This window comes from Salmo trutta, chromosome 1, assembly GCF_901001165.1.
Source record: "Salmo trutta chromosome 1, fSalTru1.1, whole genome shotgun sequence".
Classification (NCBI taxonomy): Eukaryota; Metazoa; Chordata; class Actinopteri; order Salmoniformes; family Salmonidae; genus Salmo; species Salmo trutta.
This window is the reverse complement of record NC_042957.1, coordinates 78,350,119-78,374,895: the sequence shown is the minus strand read 5'-3', so window position 1 is coordinate 78,374,895 and position 24,777 is coordinate 78,350,119. Positions and strand designations below refer to the sequence as shown.

The following is a 24,777-nucleotide window of genomic DNA, read 5'->3' as shown; positions in this document are numbered from 1 at the left end:
GAGCTTGGAGCTTGGAGCTTGGTGCTTGGAGCTTGGTGCTTGGTGCTTGGAGCTTGGTGCTTGGTGCTTGGTGCTTGGTGCTTGGTGCTTGGAGCTTGGAGCTTGGTGCTTGGTGCTTGGTGCTTGGTGCTTGGTGCTTGGAGCTTGGTGCTTGGTGCTTGGTGCTTGGTGCTTGGAGCTTGGAGCTTGGAGCTTGGAGCTTGGGGCTTGGAGCTTGGTGCTTGGTGCTTGGTGCTTGGTGCTTGGAGCTTGGTGCTTGGTGCTTGGTGCTTGGAGCTTGGAGCTTGGAGCTTGGTGCTTGGAGCATGGTGCTTGGAGCTTGGAGCATGGTGCTTGGAGCTTGGTTCTTGGAGCTTGGAGCTTGGTGCTTGGAGCTTGGAGCTTGGGACTTGGGGCTTGGGGCTTGGTGCTTGGAGCTTGGAGCTTGGTGCTTGGTGCTTGGAGCTTGGAGCTTGGTGCTTGGTGCTTGGAGCTTGGTGCTTGGTGCTTGGTGCTTGGAGCTTGGGGCTTGGGGCTTGGGGCTTGGGGCTTGGAGCTTGGTGCTTGGTGCTTGGAGCTTGGTGCTTGGTGCTTGGGGCTTGGGGCTTGGAGCTTGGGGCTTGGGGCTTGGTGCTTGGTGCTTGGAGCTTGGAGCTTGGTGCTTGGAGCTTGGAGCTTGGTGCTTGGTGCTTGGAGCTTGGTGCTTGGAGCTTGGAGCTTGGGGCTTGGAGCTTGGGGCTTGGGGCTTGGGGCTTGGAGCTTGGTGCTTGGAGCTTGGAGTTTGGTGCTTGGTGCTTGGAGCTTGGTGCTTGGAGCTTGGTGCTTGGAGCTTGGTGCTTGGAGCTTGGTGCTTGGAGCTTGGTGCTTGGCACTTGGCACTTGGCGCTTGGAACTTGGAGCTTGGTGCTTGGCGCTTGGAGCTTGGCGCTTGGAGCTTGGAGCTTGGCGCTTGGCGCTTGGAGCTTGGCGCTTGGCGCTTTGTGTTTGCAATGCCAAATGTTGTTGGTGGTGATTCCCGCTGGGGCCACACCCACATGTAAAATGTATGAGGTGCTTAGGATAAAAGTGTCTGCTAATTGGAACATATGACTATTTGTCATCGAGGAGTTGTTTCAACAGTCTGATCAGAATGTGGTAGGAAGATGAGGTATTTAGCAGTGACAGTAGTGACATTACCAACCTTTAGGATTGTTCATTAGTTCAACAAACTATTTTCTGATTCGTGTTTTGACTAAGGCCCCCTTGACTCCTCATGTGGGGTCCGAGATCCATTTCCTGGACCTCCCCAGCCTCCTTACCACCTCAGAGAAAGAGAAAGACCGGATCCCAAATCACCCCCTTCCCCTTGGCCCTCCATTTACGTGTTCACGCTCACTTCCTCCTTTTGCACAAGTGTCCCAAAGGGAGGTAAAACTATAGAGGGTGTAGGGGCTAATTAGCCCCACCGGTAGTCACTTCTACTGAGCCTGCAATGCTGCCTGCTCTAGGGCGAAGTGAATCCCATAAGGCACCGTGTTATTTTTTAGTTTGCCCAATTTCACACAAAATAATAGAGGCTTGTCGAATTATATGACACGTGCATTTGTTTATGTCCGATGTCCTGACTTGACACATATAAAAGATGAAATACCACTAATGCTAGCTGTTATATTTTGTTAAACGACAGGGGGATTTGTTTATTTTAATTTCTTGCTTGTTTTATTATTTAAATGTGGAACATAAATTGCACCATTCTAGTTGGGAGTGTTGGTGCTTTCAAGACAACTGGGAACTCTGAAAAAAAGAGGTCAAGCCGTGACATCAGTGAAAGCGTCGAAAAGCGGAGCTCTAGAAAGATGCCTGAGTTTCCGACTTGGAATTCCAAGTTGGATGACCGTTAAAAAAGAAATCTCAGTCAGAGTTCGTTTTTTTCACAGTTCTCAGTTGTCTTGAACACACTGAAGTCAGACGTCGGAGATTTCCGAGTTCCCAGTTGTTTTGAATACGGCATGAGTACCGAAGTTGATAGGTTTATCCCCTCCCCACTCTGGAAGTCACCCTCTGAGTTTCGTCAGCAACACGGGACAACAGAGGGCACCTCCAAGCGAGTGGGTAGGGGCAAGGCGGTGGTTTGGGATTCACAAAGAGAGACAGAGTAGGGGAGGAGAGTGCCTGCAGAACTTCCCTGTTTGGCTCCACCCCTCTCATGTCTGGTGGTTTTTGATTGGACAAACTAACCTCTGCACAGACAGACAGACAGGGTTGTGTCTAGATGGTGCCTGCATGTCAACTTGCACTAATATGGATGTTTGTTTTGTTTGTGTTTGTTTGTGTTTGCATCCTTTGCAGTGTTGTTTACCAGGATGGATTTTATGGTGCAGATATTTATGTAAGTATTATTACCACTGAATGACGTTGAGGTCCGTAACAGAGATAGCTGTGTTTCTACTTACCATTAAGGACATATGACATTTACATGTGCCTGTATTCATGTTGGTTGGTTGTATGTTGAGCCATGCATTTAGAGAGTTGCAGAGTCATGTATTTAGAGAGTTGCAGAGTCATGTATTTAGAGAGTTGCAGAGTCAGGTATTTAGAGAGTTGCAGAGTCAGATATTTAGAGCGTTGCAAAGCCATGTATTTAGAGAGTTGCAGAGCCATGTATTTAGAGAGTTGCAGAGTCAGGTATTTAGAGAGTTGCAGAGCCATGTATTTAGAGAGTTGCAGAGTCAGGTATTTAGAGAGTTGCTGAGCCATGTATTTAGAGAGTTGCTGAGCCATGTATTTAGAGAGTTGCAGAGTCAGGTATTTAGAGAGTTGCTGAGCCATGTATTTAGAGAGTTGCGGAGTCAGGTATTTAGAGAGTTGCAGAGCCAGGTATTTAGAGAGTTGCAGAGCCATGTATTTAGAGAGTTGCAGAGCCATGTATTTAGAGAGTTGCAGAGTCAAGTATTTAGAGAGTTGCAGAGTCAGATATTTAGAGAGTTGCAGAGCCATGTATTTAGAGAGTTGCAGAGCCATGTATTTAGAGAGTTGCTGAGCCATGTATTTAGAGAGTTGCAGAGTCAGGTATTTAGAGAGTTGCAGAGCCAGGTATTTAGAGAGTTGCAGAGCCATGTATTTAGAGAGTTGCAGATCCATGTATTTAGAGAGTTGCAGAGTCAGGTATTTAGAGAGTTGCAGAGCCAGGTATTTAGAGAGTTGCAGAGCCAGGTATTTAGAGCGTTGCAGAGCCAGGTATTTAGAGAGTTGCAGAGCCATGTATTTAGAGAGTTGCAGAGCCATGTATTTAGAGAGTTGCAGAGCCATGTATTTAGAGAATTGCCGAGCCATGTATTTAGAGAGCTGGGACATTGAGGTTTCTGCATTATGATGCGTTTACATGACATTTTAAGGGTTAAGTTTAGGGTTAAGTTTAGACATTAACTCTGAAGGGTTAAGGTTTGGGATAGGCTTAAAAGAAAAATCTCAAAAACAACTTTCTATCTCTGGATTCAAGCATGCAACCTTCAGAGGCAGATGCTAAGAAACATGTAACCTTCAGAGGCAGATGCTAAGAAACATGTAACCTTCAGAGGCAGATGCTAAGAAACATGCAACCTTCAGCACCAGAAGCAGATGCTAAGAAACATGCAACCTTCAGCACCAGAGGCAGATGCTAAGAAACATGTAACCTTCAGAGGCAGATGCTAAGAAACATGCAACCTTCAGCACCAGAGGCAGATGCTAAGAAACATGCAACCTTCAGACGCAGATGCTAACAAACATGCAACCTTCAGCACCAGAGGCAGATGCTAACAAACATGCAATCTTCAGCACCCGAGGCAGATGCTAACGCCCATCCCTGTCCACAAGACCCTAGCACAGCCAAAATCTAGTTGAAGGTAACATCGTTCACTGTTGCCCCTAGTGACCGGTTTCCACGTCATCTCTCGACGTCCTCAGACATGGATGAACGTCGAATAATGACTTGTATCACGGGTGACCAGTCTGCATGGTGAGCCTGATCAGAGAGAGGAAGTGTGGACAGTTTTCTGAAGACCAAGTCAGGGATTCAGTGAGAATAATCCAAGATGTTCATATTCCAGGAGTATTACAGTATGTGTGTGTTTATACTAAGGAGTATTACAGTATGTGTGTGTTCATACTGAGGAGTATTACAGTATGTGTGTGTTTATACTTAGGAGTATTACAGTATGTGTGTGTTCATACTGAGGAGTATTACAGTATGTGTGTGTTTATACTGAGGAGTATTACAGTATGTGTGTGTTTATACTTAGGAGTATTACAGTATGTGTGTGTTTATACTTAGGAGTATTACAGTATGTGTGTGTTTATACTTAGGAGTATTACAGTATGTGTGTGTTCATACTGAGGAGTATTACAGTATGTGTGTGTTTATACTTAGGAGTATTACAGTATGTGTGTGTTTATACTAAGGAGTATTACAGTATGTGTGTGTTCATACTGAGGAGTATTACAGTATGTGTGTGTTTATACTTAGGAGTATTACAATATGTGTGTGTTCATACTGAGGAGTATTACAGTACGTGTGTGTTCATACTTAGGAGTATTACAGTATGTGTGTGTTCATACTGCGGAGTATTACAGTATGTGTGTGTTCATACTGAGGAGTATTACAGTATGTGTGTGTTCATACTGAGGAGTATTACAGTATGTGTGTGTTCATACTGAGGACATTTTGCTCAATCTCCCATCTACCTGTATCCTTCCTCTTCCTACCCCCTCTAGACACACACACACACACACACACACACACACACGTGTGCTCGCAACAGCAAGAAAATACCTCTGGAGAGAAACACCCGTTATAAAACAGATTGCACTAATTTATGAGCATGGAAAGATAGAACTGAACAGTGAGTCAAGATCTCTCTCGATCTCTCTCTCTCGATCTCTCTCTCTCGATCTCTCTCTCTCGATCTCTCTCTCTCTCTCGATCTCTCTCTCTCTCTCTCTCTCTCTCTCTCTCTCTCTCTCTCTCTCTCTTTGCTGTGCCTGCCACACACACACGGTTGACGGCCGGTGTACCACAGAAGAGTGAACGGTGACCAACTCAGGAGATAGCTGTCTCCATCTTCCTGTCATCTCTGTCCATCCCTCTCTAAGGCTCTGTTCCCAATGGCATCCTATTCCCTTTATAGTTCACTACTTTTGACCAGGGGCCCACAGGGAATAGGATGCCATTTGGTACACAGACACAGTACCTCCCTAGACCATGCCAGTGTGAGTTATTTTGGAGAACCGCTGTAGAGTAGAATGGTGATAAAATAATACAGTATTACATCTGTCAGTAGAATAGCAAAAATATAGTACACTATTACATCAGTAGAATGGTAATAATATAGTACAGTATTACATCAGTATAATGGTAATAATATAGTACAGTATTACATCAGCCAGTAAAATGGTAATGATACAGTACAATATTACGTCAGTCAGTAGAATTGTAATAATTTAGTACAATATTACGTCATTCAGAAGAATTGTAATAATATAGTACAATATTACATCAGTAGAATGGTAATAATATAGTATAGTATTACATCAGTATAATGGTAATAATATAGTACAGTATTACATCAGTCAGTAAAATGGTAATAATATAGTACAATATTACGTCAGTCAGTAGAATGTTAATACCATAGTACAGTATTAAATCAGTAGAATGGTAATAATATAGTACAGTATTACATCAGTAGAATGGTAATAATATTGTACAGTATTACATCAGTCAGTAAAATGGTAATAATATAGTACAATATTACGTCAGTCAGTAGAATGTTAATACCATAGTACAGTATTACATCAGTATAATGGTAATAATATAGTACAGTATTACATCAGTAGAATTGTAATAATAAAGTACAGTATTACATCAGTCAGTAGAATGGTAATAATATAGCACAGTATTACATCAGTATAATGGTAATAATATTGTACAGTATTACATCAGTAGAATTGTAATAATATAGTACAGTATTACATCAGTATAATGGTAATAATATAGTACAGTATTACATCAGTAGAATGGTAATAATACAGTACAGTATTACATCAGTAGAATGGTAATAATATAGTACAGTATTACATCAGTAGAATGGTAATAATATAGTACAGTATTACATCAGTAGAATGGTAATAATATAGTACAGTATTACATCAGTAGAATGGTAATAATATAGTACAGTATTACATCCATCAGTTCTTGCGTTCTAACTACCCGCTATTCAAAGTGCACTGAACAAATTAAGGGAATCGTTCACAAACCCTGGCACATTCTAAAATACAATGTTAGTCTCGGTAATGTGTTTTCGGACCTTCCCCTGGTTCTATTCTAGCGGGGTGTCACGGGTGTCGTAGGGTTGAGACCAAAACGCAGCGGGTATATGTACACTCATCTTCTTTTATTAGGATAAAGAAGGGAAACCAAAACAAACACGTATACAAAAACACAACGACGATAAACAGTCCTGTAAGGCATAACGCTAAACACGGAAATAACCTCCCACAAAGTGACAGGTGAAAACAGGCTCCCTAAGTATGACTCTCAATCAGCAACAACGATGTACAGCTGTTCCTGATTGAGAGTCATACCAGGCCAAACCAGAAATACAAAACTAGAACAGCCCCTTAGAAATACAAACACAAGAACATACCCAACACCCCGGAACACATAAATCAAATACCCCTCTACAATACACACACACCCCGAACCACCTAAACCAACTACCCCCTTTACATCGACACTTACACCAATAAACCCCAGAAACACTCTACACAAAATATCCCTCTATCTAAACACATACACAAAACCATGAAAACAAATACCCTCTGCCACGTCCTGACCAAACTACAATAACAAATAGACCCCTTTACTGGTCAGGACGTGACACGGGGCAGAAATCTCAGAGACCAATTGGTACACTCTGATTTACCACCCCAAGATATTCCTGAACAACGTCTATTTGCGCCCATACTGGATGGAAATTACAAGTGTAATGGCTGTGCTCAATGCAATGGCACTTATAAATGTAGATCCTTCAAACACCCACAAACAGGGAAATCGATCCCAATCAAAGGTGTTATCACGTGCTCCACTCAGTTATTTATCTTATAACTTGTCCTTGTGGTAAACATTATGTGGGTAAAACAAAGCGTGAATTAAAAGTACGTATCTCAGAGCATCGTAGCACCATTCGGTGCAAAAACTTGACTTACCCTGTTGCGGCCCACTTTTTGGAAGCAAACGACTCGATTTAGTCTCTGCGTTATATTGGCATTGAATATGTCACCCTCCCTAGGAGAGGGGGCGACCTTGATAATATATTGTTAAAACTAGAGGCTGCCTGGATCTTTAATTTAAAGACCCTTGCACCCTTCGGTCTCAACATAGACTTTGATCTGAAGCCATTCTTGTGATTATTGTGACTTTGCCATTGTAATTGTTTGTAAGCTTGTGTAGTCTAAAATGAATCTATGATCGTATGCTATCCATTTGTTTTTTTGTATGCTGTTCTTTGTATGCCATTTTTATATTTGAGAATTAACCAATGATATTAGGCCACACTTGGCCATGATTACAGACACCTGTGTGTCTTTTGACACTATATAAACGAGTCATCCCGCAGTGTTTGTGATCATACCCTGATGAAGACAGCTTGGCTGTCAAAACGTTGGATATTACATTTTTGCATCTGAACTCTTAGAGTGTGCGGCTCTCCCTTATTTTGTAGTTTTCTACTCCGCTAGCCAGCACCTCGCCTAAATAGGTGTGCTTTTATTTTTCTTCTAGTAGAATGTAGAGGTCGACCGATTATGATTTTCCAACGCCGATACCGATTATTGGAGGGCCAAAAAAGCCGCTACCGATGAGTCGGCCGATTTTATTTATTTGTAATAATGACAATTACAACAATACTGAATGAACACTTATTTTAACTTAATATAATACATCAATAAAATCGATTTAGCCTCAAATAAATAATGAAACATGTTCAATTTGGTTTAAATAATGCAAAAAAAAGTGTTGGAGAAGAAAGTAAAAGTGCAATATGTGCCATGTAAGAAAGATAACGTTTAAGTTCCTTGCTCAGAACATGAGAACATATGAAAGCTGGTGGTTCCTTTTAACATGAGTCTTCAATATTCCCAGGTAAGAAGTTTTAGGTTGTAGTTATTATAGGAATTATAGGACTATTTCTCTCTATACGATTTGTATTTCATATACCTTTGACTATTGGATGTTCTTATAGGCACTTTAGTATTTCCAGTGTAACAGTATAGCTTCCGTCCCTCTCCTCGCTCCTACCTGGGCTCGAACCAGGAACACATCGACAACAGCCACCCTCGAAGCAGCGTTACCCATGCAGAGCAAGGGGAACAACTACTCCAAGTCTCAGAGCGAGTGACGTTTGAAACGCTATTAGCACGCACCCGGCTAACTAGCTAGCCATTTCACATCGGTTACACCAGCCTCATCTTGGGAGTTGATAGGCTTGAAGTCATAAACAGCGCAATGCATTGCGAAGGGCTGCTGGCAAAACGCACGAAAGTGCTATTTTGAATGAACGCTTACGAGCCTGCTGGTGCCTACCACCGCTCAGTCAGACTGCTCTATCAAATCATAGACTTAATTATAACATAATAACACACAGAAACACGAGCCTTAGGTCATTAATATGGTCGAATCCGGAAACTATAATCTCGAAAACAAAACGTTATTCCTGTTACATTGCACAACCATCAGTGTTATGTCATAATTACGTAAAATTCTGACAAATTACCCAAAGTGTTGCATATACCCTGACTGCGTGCAATGAACACAAAATGACACAATTTCACCTGGTTAATATTGCCTGCTAACCTGGATTTCATTTAGCTAAATATGCAGGTTTAAAAATATATACCTCTGTGTATTGATTTTAAGAAAGGCATTGATGTTTATGGTTAGGTACAGTCGTGCAACGATTGTGCTTTTTTCGCAAATGCGCTTCTGTTAAATCATTCCCCGTTTGGCGAAGTCGTCTGTCTTTGTTAGGAAGAAATAGTCTTCACACTGTTCGCAACGAGCCAGGCGGCCCAAACTGCTGCATATACCCTGACTCTGTTTGTAAGAGAAGTGACACATTTTCCGTAGTTAAAAGAAATTCATGTTAGTAGGCAATATTAACTAAATATGCAGGTTTAAAAATATATACTTGTGTATTGATTTTAAGAAAGGCATTGATGTTTATGGTTGGAGCAACGTGTACCTAAGCGATTATATGCAACGCAGGACAGGCTAGATAAACTAGTAATATCATCAACCATGTGTAATTAACTAGTGATTATGATTGAACTTATAAGATAAGTTTAATGCTAGCTAGAAACCTACCTTGGCTTCTTACTGCATTTGCGTAACAGGCAGGCTCCTCGTGGAGTGCAATGTAAAGCAGGTGGTTAGAGCGTTGGACTAGTTAACCTTAAGGTTGCAAGATTGAATCCCTGAGCTAAGAAAGTAAAAATCTGTCATTCTGCCCCTGAACGAGGCACTTAACCCACCGTTCCTAGGCTTTCATTGAAAATAAGAATGTGACTTGCCTAGTTAAATAAAGGTCTAAAAAAAATAAAACATATTTAAAAATGTTTTTAAAAATCGGCCAAATCGGCGTCCAAAAATATCGATTTCCGATTGTTATGAAAACGTGAAATCTGCCCTAATTAATCGGCCATTCCGATTAATCGGTCGACCTCTAGTAGAATGTTAATACCATAGTACAGTATTTCATCAGTAGAATTGTAATAATATAGTATAGTATTACGTCAGTAGAATTGTAATAATATTGTTCAGTATTACATCAGTCAGTAAAATGGTAATAATATAGTACAATATTACATCAGTCAGTAGAATGTTAATACCATAGTACAGTATTACATCAGTATAATGGTAATAATATAGTACAGTATTACATCAGTAGAATGGTAATAATATTCTACAGTATTACATCAGTATAATGGTAACAATATAGTACAATATTACATCAGTATAATGGTAATAATATAGTACACTATTACATCAGTATAATGCTAATAATATAGTACACTATTACATCAGTATAATGGTAAGAATATATTATAGTATTACATCAGTATAATGGTAATAATATAGTACAGTATTACATAGGTATAATGGTAATAATATAGTACACTCTTACATCAGTATAATGGTAATAATATAATACAATATTACATCAGTATAATGGTAATAATATACTACACTCTTACATCGGCATAATGGTAATAATATAGTCAGTATTTCATAAGTTCAATGGTAATAATATAGTACAATATTTCATCAGTATAATGTTAATAATATAGTACAATATTACATCAATATAATGGTAATAATATAGTACAGTATTACATTGTTGGAAGAAATTAGGTGCATTGTGGGTAGATGAGCAGAGAACAGTAGGGACACTATATTTTACAGGAACCAGAAACAGGGAACACTATATTTAACAGGAACCAGAAACAGGGGACACTATTTAACAGGAACCAGAAACAGGGGACACTATATTTAACAGGAACCAGAAACAGGGGACACTATATTTTACAGGAACCAGAAACAGGGGACACTATATTTAACAGGAACCAGAAACAGGGGACACTCTATTTAACAGGAACCAGAAACAGGGGACACTCTATTTAACAGGAACCAGAAACATGGGACACTATGTTTTTTACAGGGAACAGAATCACACCATCTCCTGGGGGCTTGCTGCTCTGCTCTGTGTGGTGAAATGCATGCTGGTCGTGTTTCTGGCCATGGCGTGGTTGGCGTGACTTTGTGGTTGGTTGAACATGGAGTCTTGCTGTGCTCACAGACTGATCATCACTGCATCACCGCACACCCGCCTGTCGCATGGATGTGTGTGTGTGTGTGTGTGTGTGTGTGTGTGTGTGTGTGTGTGTGTGTGTGTGTGTGTGTGTGTGTGTGTGTGTGTGTGTGTGTGTGTGTGTGTCGTGTTTGCCTAATTGAACAGCTGATGGCAGCATTACATAAATTAAAGTCTGTGTTCTTTATAGAACATATGGGAATCTGTTGCAAGGCAGTTATGTCAAATTAGTCTTTGAAAACAAATATTACATTTTAATGAAAAATGTATCTACTTCCATTTATTATGAAATCAATACATTATTGATCGTGTGGCATAATTCATTCAGCACACAGAAATATTTCATCCAAAGCATTTCATATGTATTGAGTCCTACGTCAGCTTTGCTATTGATCAGACTGTGTGATGGTGTATTCTGTCAATATATGTGTAGATCCATGAACCAGCAGAACATCAATGGTACTGACAGGAATCAATCACATTTATTAACCATCTCTCTGTATCTCTGTGTGTGTGTGCGTACGTGTGTGTGTGCTTGTGTGTCCGTGTGTGTTTCCAGGGGGGCTATGCTGCCTACAGGTATGCACAGCCTGCTGCCGCCACAGCTGCTGCATACGGTGACAGGTAAGATGGACCTCTTTTTTTATCTCTCGCTATCTGTCTCTCTCTCTCGTGCTCTCTCTCTCTCGTGCTCTCTCTCTCTCCTCTCTCTCTCTCTCTCTCTCCTCTCTCTCTCTCTCTCTCTCTCTCTCTCTCTCTCTCTCTCTCTCTCTCTCTCTCTCTCTCTCTCTCTCTCTCTCTCTCTCTCTCTCTCTCTCTCTCTTCTCTCTCTCTCTCTCTCTCTCTCTCTCTCTCTCTCTCTCTCTCTCTCTCTCTCTCTCTCTCTCTCTCTCTCTCTCTCTCTCTCTCTCTCTGGATATTTACAATATTTTTTTTTTATGAGACCCAAAATTGTCAACAGGACAACAATAACCAAGGGTCAAAATAACCATACATTCAGCAATAAGCATACAGTAGAGGACATGTGCAGGTTTATTGGTCTGTCAGACACTGTCCCTCAACTTATGGCAGGCAGCAATGTAGTGCGCTGCCAACCCACAGCTCTCTGCGTCCTCCCCCAACAGGACGGGTAGCCTATCCTCATCAGAGAGGTCTTTGAAACCTTTAATAAGGGTTTCGCATTTGGGAAAATGACACTCTCTAATTGTTTTATATTTTTTACATTTTGTCAGGAAATGCAGCTCCGTCTCAGGTTCTGCTGTTGTGCAGTGGTTGCACAGCCTTTCCTCTACAGGGAGCCAGGTTTTCCTGTGTCTACCCTTCTCAATGGCAAGGCTGTGCTCACTGAGCCTGTAGTTTGTCAAGGTTTTTCTAAGGTTTTGATCAGTAACCATGGTCAAATATTTAGCCACGGTGTACTGTCGATTTAGGGCCAGATAGCACTGCATTTTGCTTTGTGTTTGTGCCTGTGTTTCCCAATAAGCAATGTAGTTTTGTTTTGACTGTGTTGTAATTTGGTTTATTCTGATTGATTGGATGTTCTGGTCCTGAGGCTTCAGTGTGTTAGTAGAACAGGTTTCTGAACTCAGCCCCAGGACCAGCTGGATGAGGGGACTATTTTCTTTGCTCAGCTCTTGGCATTGCAGGGCTTGGTAATGATATGAGAGGGGGTCACTGTATTTTAGATGTTTCCAAAACTTAATTGTTCTTTTTTGAGTTTTTATTATTAGTGGATATTGGCCTAATTCTGCCCTGCATGCATTGTTTGTAGTTTTCCTCTGGACATGTAGGAGAATCTTACAGAACTCTGCATGCAGGGTTTCAATGGGGTGTTTGTTCCATTTGATGAAATCTTGTTTTGCAAGTGGACCCCACACCTCACTGCCATAAAGTGCAATTGGTTCAATGACATATTCAATTCGTTTTAGGTATTTCAATTTGAATTTGCTTTTTAATGGCGTAGAATGCCCTGCGTGCTTTCTCTCTCAGTTCATTCACTCTCTCTCTCCCTCTCTGTCCTCTCTCTCTCTCTCATAAACAGTCAGCACTTTTTTTTTTACTTTAGTAAATACTACAGTATTTAATTTGTGTATACCCTGCCCATTTCTCGCCCCCCATATCGCAATTAGTGCCACCCATAAGTGAGAAACCTGTGTGCCAAGTATAGACCATATATTGTGTTCTCTACAGGTTATAGAAAAGAGCAAAAGCGCTCGACTATCCATTCAGACCCCAGTGCTACCTACCGACCTACCTACCTACCTACCCACCTACCTACCTACCTACCTACCTACCTACCTACCTACCTACCTACCTACCTATCTACCTACCTATAGGTTATGGAAACAATAGACAGTGTTGTGGTGTTAGATAGATAGTAGATGTTTAGCATGGAACAGAAGATAGTGCTGTGGTGTTAGATGTAGATATTTAACATGGAACAGCAGATAGTACTGTGGTGTTAGATGTAGATATTTAACATGGAACAATAGACAGTGCTGTGGTGTTAGATGTAGATATTTAACATGGAACAGTAGACAGTGCTGTGGTGTTAGATGTAGATATTTAACATGGAACAGTAGACAGTGCTGTGGTGTTAGATGTAGATATTTAACATGGAACAGTAGACAGTACTGTGGTGTTAGATGTAGATATTTAACATGGAACAGTAGATAGTACTGTGGTGTTAGATAGATAGTAGATATTTAACATGTAACAGTAGACAGTACTGTGGTGTTAGATATAGATATTTAACATGGAACAGTAGACAGTACTATGGTGTTAACATGGAACAGTAAATAGTACTGTGGTGTTAGATGTAGATATTTAACATGGAACAGTAGACAGTACTGTGGTGATAGATAGATAGTAGATATTTAACATGGAACAGTAGATAGTACTGTGGTGTTAGATGTAGATATTTAACATGGAACAGTAGACAGTACTGTGGTGTTAGATGTAGATATTTAACATGGAACAGTAGACAGTGCTGTGGTGATAGATAGATAGATAGATAGATAGTAGATATTTAACATGGAACAGTAGATAGTACTGTGGTGTTAGATGTACATATTTAACATGGAACAGTAGACAGTACTGTGGTGTTAACATGGAACAGTAGACAGTACTGTGGTGTTAGATAGATAGTAGATATTCAACATGGAACAGTAGACAGTACTGTGGTGTTAGATAGATAGTAGATATTTAACATGGAACAGTAGACAGTACTGTGGTGTTAGATAGATAGTAGATATTTAACATGGAACAGTAGACAGTGCTGTGGTGTTAGATAGATAGTAGATATTTAACATGGAACAGTAGACAGTACTGTGGTGTTAGATGTAGATATTTAACATGGAACAGTAGATAGTACTGTGGTATTAGATGTAGATATTTAACATGGAACAGTAGACAGTACTGTGGTGTTAACATGGAACAGTAGACAGTACTGTCGTGTTAGATAGAGAGTAGATATTTACCATGGAACAGTAGATAGTACTGTGGTGTTAGATGTAGATATTTAACATGGAACAGTAGACAGTACTGTGGTGTTAGATAGATAGTAGATATTTAACATGGAACAGTAGACAGTACTGTGGTGTTAGATAGATAGTAGATATTTAACATGGAACAGTAGACAGTGCTGTGGTGTTAGATGTAGATATTTAACATGGAACAGTAGACAGTACTGTGGTGTTAGATGTAGATATTTAACATGGAACAGTAGACAGTGCTGTGGTGTTAGATGTAGATATTTAACATGGAACAGTAGACAGTACTGTGATGTTAGATGTAGATATTTAACATGGAACAGTAGACAGTACTGTGGTGTTAGATAGATAGTAGATATTTAACATGGAACAGTAGACAGTACTGTGGTGTTAGATGTAGATATTTAACATGGAACAGTAGATAGTACTGTGGTGTTAGATGTAGATATTTAGCATGGAACAGTAGATAGTACTGTGGTGTTAGATGTAGATATTTAACATGGAACAGTAGACAGTGCTGTGGTGTTAGATGTAGATATTTAACATGGAACAGTAGACAGTACTGTGATGTTAGATGTAGATATTTAACATGGAACAGTAGACAGTACTGTGGTGTTAGATAGATAGTAGATATTTAACATGGAACAGTAGACAGTACTGTGGTGTTAGATGTAGATATTTAACATGGAACAGTAGATAGTACTGTGGTGTTAGATGTAGATATTTAGCATGGAACAGTAGACAGTACTGTGGTGTTAGATAGATATTTAACATGGAACAGTAAATAGTACTGTGGTGTTAGATGAAGATATTTAACATGGAACAGTAGACAGTACTGTGGTGTTAGATGTAGATATTTAACATGGAACAGTAGCCAGTACTGTGGTGTTAGATGTAGATATTTAACATGGAACAGTAGACAGTACTGTGGTGTTAGATAGATAGTAGATATTTAACATGGAACAGTAGATAGTACTGTGGTGTTAGATAGATAGTAGATATTTAACATGGAACAGTAGATAGTACTGTGGTGTTAGATAGATGGTAGATATTTAACATGGAACAGTAGATAGTACTGTGGTGTTAGGTAGATAGTAGATATTTAACATGGAACAGTAGACAGTACTGTGGTGTTAGATGTAGATATTTAACATGGAACAGTAGACAGTACTGTGGTGTTAGATAGATAGTAGATATTTATCATGGAACAGTAGACAGTACTGTGGTGTTAGATAGATAGTAGATATTTAACATGGAACAGTAGATAGTACTGTGGTGTTAGAAAGATAGTACATATTTAACATGGAACAGTAGACAGTACTGTGGTGTTAGATGTAGATATTTAACATGGAACAGTAGACAGTACTGTGGTGTTAGATAGATAGTAGATATTTATCATGGAACAGTAGACAGTACTGTGGTGTTAGATAGATAGTAGATATTTAACATGGAACAGTAAATAGTACTGTGGTGTTAGATGTAGATATTTAACATGGAACAGTAGACAGTACTGTGGTGTTAGATGTAGATATTTAACATGGAACAGTAGACAGTACTGTGGTGTTAGATGTAGATATTCAACATGGAACAGTAGACAGTACTGTGGTGTTAGGTAGATAGTAGATATTTAACATGGAACAGTAAATCGTACTGTAGTGTTAGATGTAGATATTTAACATGGAACACTAGACAGTACTGTGGTGTTAGATGTAGATATTTAACATGGAACAGTAGACAGTACTGTGGTGTTAGATAGATAGTAGATATTTAACATGGAACAGTAGACAGTACTGTGGTGTTAGATGTAGATATTTAACATGGAACAGTAGATAGTACTGTGGTGTTAGATGTAGATATTTAGCATGGAACAGTAGACAGTACTGTGGTGTTAGATAGATATTTAACATGGAACAGTAAATAGTACTGTGGTGTTAGATGAAGATATTTAACATGGAACAGTAGACAGTACTGTGGTGTTAGATGTAGATATTTAACATGGAACAGTAGACAGTACTGTGGTGTTAGATGTAGATATTTAACATGGAACAGTAGACAGTACTGTGGTGTTAGATGTAGATATTTAACATGGAACAGTAAATAGTACTGTGGTGTTAGATGAAGATATTTAACATGGAACAGTAGACAGTACTGTGGTGTTAGATGTAGATATTTAACATGGAACAGTAGATAGTACTGTGGTGTTAGATGTAGATATTTAGCATGGAACAGTAGACAGTACTGTGGTGTTAGATAGATATTTATCATGGAACAGTAAATAGTACTGTGGTGTTAGATGAAGATATTTAACATGGAACAGTAGACAGTACTGTGGTGTTAGATGTAGATATTTAACATGGAACAGTAGACAGTACTGTGGTGTTAGATGTAGATATTTAACATGGAACAGTAGACAGTACTGTGGTGTTAGATGTAGATATTTAACATGGAACACTAGACAGTACTGTGGTGTTAGATGTAGATATTTAACATGGAACAGTAGACAGCACTGTGGTGTTAGATGTAGATATTTAACATGGAACAGTAGACAGTACTGTGGTGTTAGATAGATAGTAGATATATAACATGGAACAGTAGATAGTACTGTGGTGTTAGATAGATAGTAGATATTTAACATGGAACAGTAGACAGTACTGTGGTGTTAGATGTAGATATTTAACATGGAACAGTAGACAGTACTGTGGTGTTAGATGTAGATATTTAACATGGAACAGTAGACAGTACTGTGGTGTTAGATGTAGATATTTAACATGGAACAGTAGACAGTACTGTGGTGTTAGATGTAGATATTTAACATGGAACAGTAGACAGTACTGTGGTGTTAGGTAGATAGTAGATATTTAACATGGAACAGTAAATAGTATTGTGGTGTTAGATGTAGATATTCAACATGGAACACTAGACAGTACTGTGGTGTTAGATGTAGATATTTAACATGGAACAGTAGACAGTACTGTGGTGTTAGATATAGATATTTAACATGGAACAGTAGACAGTACTGTGGTGTTAGATAGATAGTAGATATTTAACATGGAACAGTAGATAGTACTGTGGTGTTAGATAGATAGTAGATATTTAACATGGAACAGTAGACAGTACTGTGGTGTTAGATGTAGATATTTAACATGGAACAGTAGACAGTACTGTGGTGTTAGATGTAGATATTTAACATGGAACAGTAGACAGTACTGTGGTGTTAGGTAGATAGTAGATATTTAACATGGAACAGTAAATAGTATTGTGGTGTTAGATGTAGATATTCAACATGGAACACTAGACAGTACTGTGGTGTTAGATGTAGATATTTAACATGGAACAGTAGACAGTACTGTGGTGTTAGATATAGATATTTAACATGGAACAGTAGACAGTACTGTGGTGTTAGATAGATAGTAGATATTTAACATGGAACAGTAGATAGTACTGTGGTGTTAGATAGATAGTAGATATTTAACATGGAACAGTAGACAGTACTGTGGTGTTAGATGTAGATATTTAACATGGAACAGTAGACAGTACTGTGGTGTTAGATGTAGATATTTAATATGGAACAATAGACAGTACTGTGGTGTGTCATGACGTTGGCCTCTTTGGGTACAGGGCTATCAGTTGACCCCCTCCCCTTTGTACCATCACCCAACCTGCCTTCCCCCCAACCCAGGGTTGTGAAAACTCTTAAGAGGAGAATCTCCTACCCCCTTGTTTCATGGAGAGACAAGGGAAATTCTTCCAACTCATAGAGTTGGAGAGCCGAGCGACATGTGTGTTCTGGAGAAGATATGGAAGATTGGTGAAGAATCCAGCTACGAACTGGTCCGCTTGGTACAATTTTGTGATGCTCAGAGGAGACAATGTAGCCATATTACCATAAAACTGTTTATATAATAGCCTCAGCGATGAGACTTGCATCATAATGGTTGTATAAGGTGTATTAATAAGGATAAAGCTATTTGTGGTACATTGAGATGCTATGTACTGATGTTAATGTGGTAGAGTTGTATTTCTGTAACCGAGTCTAGCTCAGTCATAGGCACACCCCCCAGGGACACAGACAGGACCAGGCGTCATTTGACAAGCCTGTTCTATGGGCACTATAAAACACCCCCTGATTTACATTTCTCCAGACCAGGCCTCCACTCCATTGCGAGTTGGCCCATAGGTTTGACCATCCAAGTACTCTACTGAAAGTGAACTATACCACGTGGTTAACTTTTACTATCGAGACCGACAGAATAAGAACAAGTCTTTGATATTAATTATTAGTCTGCAGCTAAGTAAATTATATAATCGAACGCGAAGACCAACGAAACATCCATTCTATGACGACATTAATGAATGTCGCTCTGAAAGATCCATTCTAACCGAGAGAGAGAGAGAGAGAGAGAGAGAGAGAACTCCCCATCAGAACAAAACTCTCCAACAAGAATCCCGACGACACATGAGCGTAAATATATATTGATTGCAATTGTTCCCGAATGAGTGAGCCTTCAATTGTTAATATTAATGAACTCTGTGTAACTTCTCAGCTGACCGTTTATGACCCATTGTCTAACAGACCAGCCATGCTTGTTAGCCATTAGGGCACATTACTATACCAATCCTTTGTGACGATAATTACTGTTTGTATGTTTTCTGTTAATTACTTAGTGTAGTAAATAAATGATTTTAAGACAATTGATGTATGGATGATTTTAGTAAAGACTGGGTTCGTGCAGATACAACAATTTACGACGTTTGGAATGAGACTGGACTAGAGGTAAAATACGCCATTGAAACCAGAAGATAATCCGCCTATATTATAATATAGGAAAGTTATATTAGTAAAATTATAACTTTGTAATCTGAATATTTTTCTTGGTGCCCCGATCTCCTAGTTAATTACAATTAAACAATTAATCAGTTTAATCGAGTGATAATAATTACAGGGAGTTAATTGATCAACCTATCTTCAGTTTAATGGTACCCAAAGACACGACAGGTGTTAGATGTAGATATTTAGCATGGAACAGTAGACATTACTGTGGTGTTAGATGTAGATATTTAACATGGAACAGTAGACAGTACTGTGGTGTTAGATGTAGATATTTAACATGGAACAGTAGACAGTACTGTGGTGTTAGATGTAGATATTTAACATGGAACAGTAGACAGTACTGTGGTGTTAGATGTAGATATTTAACATGGAACAGTAGACAGTGCTGTGGTGTTAGATGTAGATATTTAACATGGAACAGTAGACAGTACTGTGGTGTTAGATGTAGATATTTAACATGGAACAGTAGACAGTACTGTGGTGTTAGATGTAGATATTTAACATGGAACAGTAGACAGTACTGTGGTGTTAGATAGATAGTAGATACTTAACATGGAACAGTAGTGCATGCCTCTTTCTGTTATATTCTCTGCCTTAAACCTGGGAGATCTGTTTAGACATGACTCTAGATATCTCACACGTTACTCTCCTCTTTGTTTATGCCTCTTTTTGTAAAGTATGTCGAGAACCAAGTGAAATTGACTTAGAATAACCTTTGATTTGTGGCAGTGTACAGCCATGTTATACAACAGTGCGATATAACAAATACATGTAAATACATAGTGTTGTTTTATACCAGGCGTGTTGAGGTTGTGTTGCAATACATAGTGTTGTTTTATACCAGGCGTGTTGAGGTTGTGTTGCAATACATAGTGTTGTTTTATACCAGGCGTGTTGAGGTTGTGTTGCAATACCTAGTGTTGTTTTATACCAGGCGTGTTGAGGTTGTGTTGCAATACATAGTGTTGTTTTATACCAGGCGTGTTGAGGTTGTGTTGCAATACATAGTGTTGTTTTATACCAGGCGTGTTGAGGTTGTGTTGCAATACATAGTGTTGTTTTATACCAGGCGTGTTGAGGTTGTGTTGCAATACATAGTGTTGTTTTATACCAGGTATGTTGAGGTTGTGTTGCATGGTGGTATTGGTCATGCGCTCTTCGTGTATATCAGTCATTGTGGCAATTCTGTCATGTTTTATTGGAGAGTGTGTTCTAAGTTCTAAGTGGGTTCTGTAGAGTGTGTTCTAAATTCTAAGTGGGTTCTAAGTGTGTTCTGTAGAGGGTGTTCTAAGTTCTAAGAGGGGTCTAAATGTGTTCTCTAGAGAGTGTTCTAAGTTCTAAGTGGGTTCTAAGTGTGTTCTCTAGAGGGTGTTCTAAGTTCTAAGAGGGGTCTAAATGTGTTCTCTAGAGAGTGTTCTAAGTGGATTCTACGTGTGTTCTCTAGAGGTTTTTCTAATTGGGTTCTAAGTGTGTTTTCTAGAGTTTGCTCTAACCAGCTACCTGCCGTGATAGAGATGGGCTGAGTAAATCTGCATGCTATTGGTCTCTGCTGCATTATTAAAGGTGCACCGTGCACAAATCGCTCCGTCATTTCCTGGTTGCTAAAATTCTAATAGTTCTGTCACGTTGGTATAAGGATCGGGAGACAGGCACAGGAATGCGTAATAGGTTTTTTTATTATACCCATATTACAGCGTGCCATGTAAAGGCACGGGGAAGAAGACCAAACAAACACGTATACAAAACACAGGGTTGAAACCCAAACAAAAGAGCGAGGAGTACCTCTAATAAATACACAGGATGAGACCAGTAACATACACACACAATGATACAACACGGGACGAGACCCGAACACACACACAATGATAGAACACAGGACGAGACCCGTAACATACACACACACACAATGATACAACACGGGACGAGACCCGTAACATACACACACAATGATACAACACGGGACGAGTCCCGTAACATACACACACACACACACAATGATACAACACGGGACGAGACCCGTAACATACACACACACACACAATGATACAACACGGGACGAGACCCGTAACATGCACACATACAACGATACAACATGGGACGAGACCCGTAACACACACACACACAATGATACAACATGTGACGAGACCCATAACATACACACACACAATGATACAACACGGGACGAGACCCGTAACATACACACACACAACGATACAACATGGGACGAGACCCGTAACACACACACACACACAATGATACAACATGTGACGAGACCCATAACATACACACACACAATGATACAACATGGGACGAGACCCGTAACATACACACACACACACACACACACAATGATACAACACGGGACGAGACCCGTAACATACACACACACAATGATACAACACGGGACGAGACCCGTAACATACACACACACAATGATACAACACGGGACGAGACCCGTAACATACACACACAATGATACAACACGGGACGAGACCCATAACATACACACACACAATGATACAACACGGGACGAGACCCATAATCATCTGCGCAATACAAGCCGCATGAAAGTCAAAACAACACAGCACAGGTACTCACACGACCAACGGACATTGTAACAATAATGGACTAGACCGTTGTGAACAAGGGACCCACTATACAATTACTAATCAATGGGAATAGGGACCAGCTGTGCGTAATGACAGTGTCCCGGAGGGATCCGTTCACCTAATTTCAGTTTATGTGACAAAACAAGCAAATATAGTGTAGAGAATCTTTGTACAGTCTAAATATATTTTCCATAATCAAAAATATTGTTTTTTCAGCTGTTTGAAGCTGGTGTACAAACCTGGGGAAAAAAATGCAAAAAATAAAAACTTAAGAAGGGAAATAGCTCACATAGAACAGATCTACCAATGAGAATGACAGAGCAATGACTCACATTTCTATGTGAATTTTGTTGGGTTGCCAAAAAAGTAACATATTGCAGCTTTAGTTATTAAAACCTGTTAAATTCTGAGCGGTTGTTTTGAGCCCTTTACAGGGCCCAGGGAGTTTGGGGGGTTTCATTTAAAAAGCTACAAGTCTTGTCTTTTTGGAAATTGAACACAAATCTTACAGCTGCCAATGTCATTAGAGAGCTAGAATAATAGTCCTCTCTGCTTCATATTGACATGTTTCTGGGGAGGACTGTTAGAGAGCTAGAGTAATAGTCCTCTCTGCTTCATATTGACATGTTTCTGGGGAGGACTGTTAGAGAGCTAGAGTAACAGTCTTCTCTGCTTCATATTGACATGTTTCTGGGGAGGACTGTTAGAGAGCTAGAGTAACGCTCCTCTCTGCTTCATATTGACATGTTTCTGGGGAGGACTGTTAGAGAGCTAGAGTAAAGCTCCTCTCTCTCTGCTTCATATTGACATGTTTCTGGGGAGAACTGTTAGAGAGCTAGAGTAAAGCTCCTCTCTCTCTGCTTCATATTGACATGTTTCTGGGGAGGACTGTTAGAGAGCTAGAGTAACAGTCCTCTCTGCTTCATATTGACATGTTTCTGGGGAGGACTGTTAGAGAGCTAGATTAACGCTCCTCTCTCTCTGCTTCATATTGACATGTTTCTGGGGAGGACTGTTAGAGAGCTAGAGTAACGCTCCTCTCTCTCTGCTTCATATTGACATGTTTCTGGGGAGGACTGTTAGAGAGCTAGAATAATAGTCCTCTCTGCTTCATATTGACATGTTTCTGGGGAGGACTGTTAGAGAGCTAGAGTAACAGTCCTCTCTGCTTCATATTGACATGTTTCTGGGGAGGACTGTTAGAGAGCTAGAGTAACAGTCCTCTCTGCTTCATATTGACATGTTTCTGGGGAGGACTGTTAGAGAGCTAGAGTAACAGTCTTCTCTGCTTCATATTGACATGTTTCTGGGGAGGACTGTTAGAGAGCTAGAGTAACGCTCCTCTCTGCTTCATATTGACATGTTTCTGGGGAGGACTGTTAGAGAGCTAGAGTAAAGCTCCTCTCTCTCTGCTTCATATTGACATGTTTCTGGGGAGAACTGTTAGAGAGCTAGAGTAAAGCTCCTCTCTCTCTGCTTCATATTGACATGTTTCTGGGGAGGACTGTTAGAGAGCTAGAGTAATAGTCCTCTCTGCTTCATATTGACATGTTTCTGGGGAGGACTGTTAGAGAGCTAGAGTAACAGTCCTCTCTGCTTCATATTGACATGTTTCTGGGGAGGACTGTTAGAGAGCTAGATTAACGCTCCTCTCTCTCTGCTTCATATTGACATGTTTCTGGGGAGGACTGTTAGAGAGCTAGAGTAACGCTCCTCTCTCTCTGCTTCATATTGACATGTTTCTGGGGAGGACTGTTAGAGAGCTAGAATAATAGTCCTCTCTGCTTCATATTGACATGTTTCTGGGGAGGACTGTTAGAGAGCTAGAGTAACAGTCCTCTCTGCTTCATATTGACATGTTTCTGGGGAGGACTGTTAGAGAGCTAGAGTAACAGTCCTCTCTGCTTCATATTGACATGTTTCTGGGGAGGACTGTTAGATAGCTAGAGTAACACTCCTCTCTGCTTCATATTGACATGTTTCTGGGGAGGACTGTTAGAGAGCTAGAGTAACAGTCTTCTCTGCTTCATATTGACATGTTTCTGGGGAGGACTGTTAGAGAGCTAGAGTAACGCTCCTCTCTGCTTCATATTGACATGTTTCTGGGGAGGACTGTTAGAGAGCTAGAGTAAAGCTCCTCTCTCTCTGCTTCATATTGACATGTTTCTGGGGAGGACTGTTAGAGAGCTAGAGTAAAGCTCCTCTCTCTCTGCTTCATATTGACATGTTTCTGGGGAGGACTGTTAGAGAGCTAGAGTAATAGTCCTCTCTGCTTCATATTGACATGTTTCTGGGGAGGACTGTTAGAGAGCTAGAGTAACAGTCCTCTCTGCTTCATATTGACATGTTTCTGGGGAGGACTGTTAGATAGCTAGAGTAACACTCCTCTCTGCTTCATATTGACATGTTTCTGGGGAGGACTGTTAGAGAGCTAGAGTAACAGTCTTCTCTGCTTCATATTGACATGTTTCTGGGGAGGACTGTTAGAGAGCTAGAGTAACGCTCCTCTCTGCTTCATATTGACATGTTTCTGGGGAGGACTGTTAGAGAGCTAGAGTAAAGCTCCTCTCTCTCTGCTTCATATTGACATGTTTTTGGGGAGGACTGTTAGAGAGCTAGAGTAATAGTCCTCTCTGCTTCATATTGACATGTTTCTGGGGAGGACTGTTAGAGAGCTAGAGTAACAGTCCTCTCTGCTTCATATTGACATGTTTCTGGGGAGGACTGTTAGAGAGCTAGAGTAACGCTCCTCTCTCTCTGCTTCATATTGACATGTTTCTGGGGAGGACTGTTAGAGAGCTAGAGTAATAGTCCTCTCTGCTTCATATTGACATGTTTCTGGGGAGGACTGTTAGAGAGCTAGAGTAACAGTCCTCTCTGCTTCATATTGACATGTTTCTGGGGAGGACTGTTAGAGAGCTAGAGTAACAGTCCTCTCTGCTTCATATTGACATGTTTCTGGGGAGGACTGTTAGAGAGCTAGAGTA

At 40.1% G+C, this 24,777-nt stretch overlaps 1 protein-coding gene across 1 annotated transcript in view; it reads left to right on the top strand.

The window, feature by feature from the left end:
* The first annotated feature begins 2,248 nt into the window (after positions 1-2,248).
* The window catches only part of LOC115208415 (RNA binding protein fox-1 homolog 1), a 35,456-nt gene continuing 12,927 nt past the window's right edge, over positions 2,249-24,777 (top strand). Inside the window, exons 1-2 of the mRNA XM_029776463.1 lie at positions 2,249-2,347; positions 11,419-11,483. Coding sequence (XP_029632323.1) covers positions 2,264-2,347; positions 11,419-11,483 — 149 coding nt within the window. The 5' untranslated portion in view covers positions 2,249-2,263. The remainder of the gene's footprint in view (positions 2,348-11,418; positions 11,484-24,777) is intronic.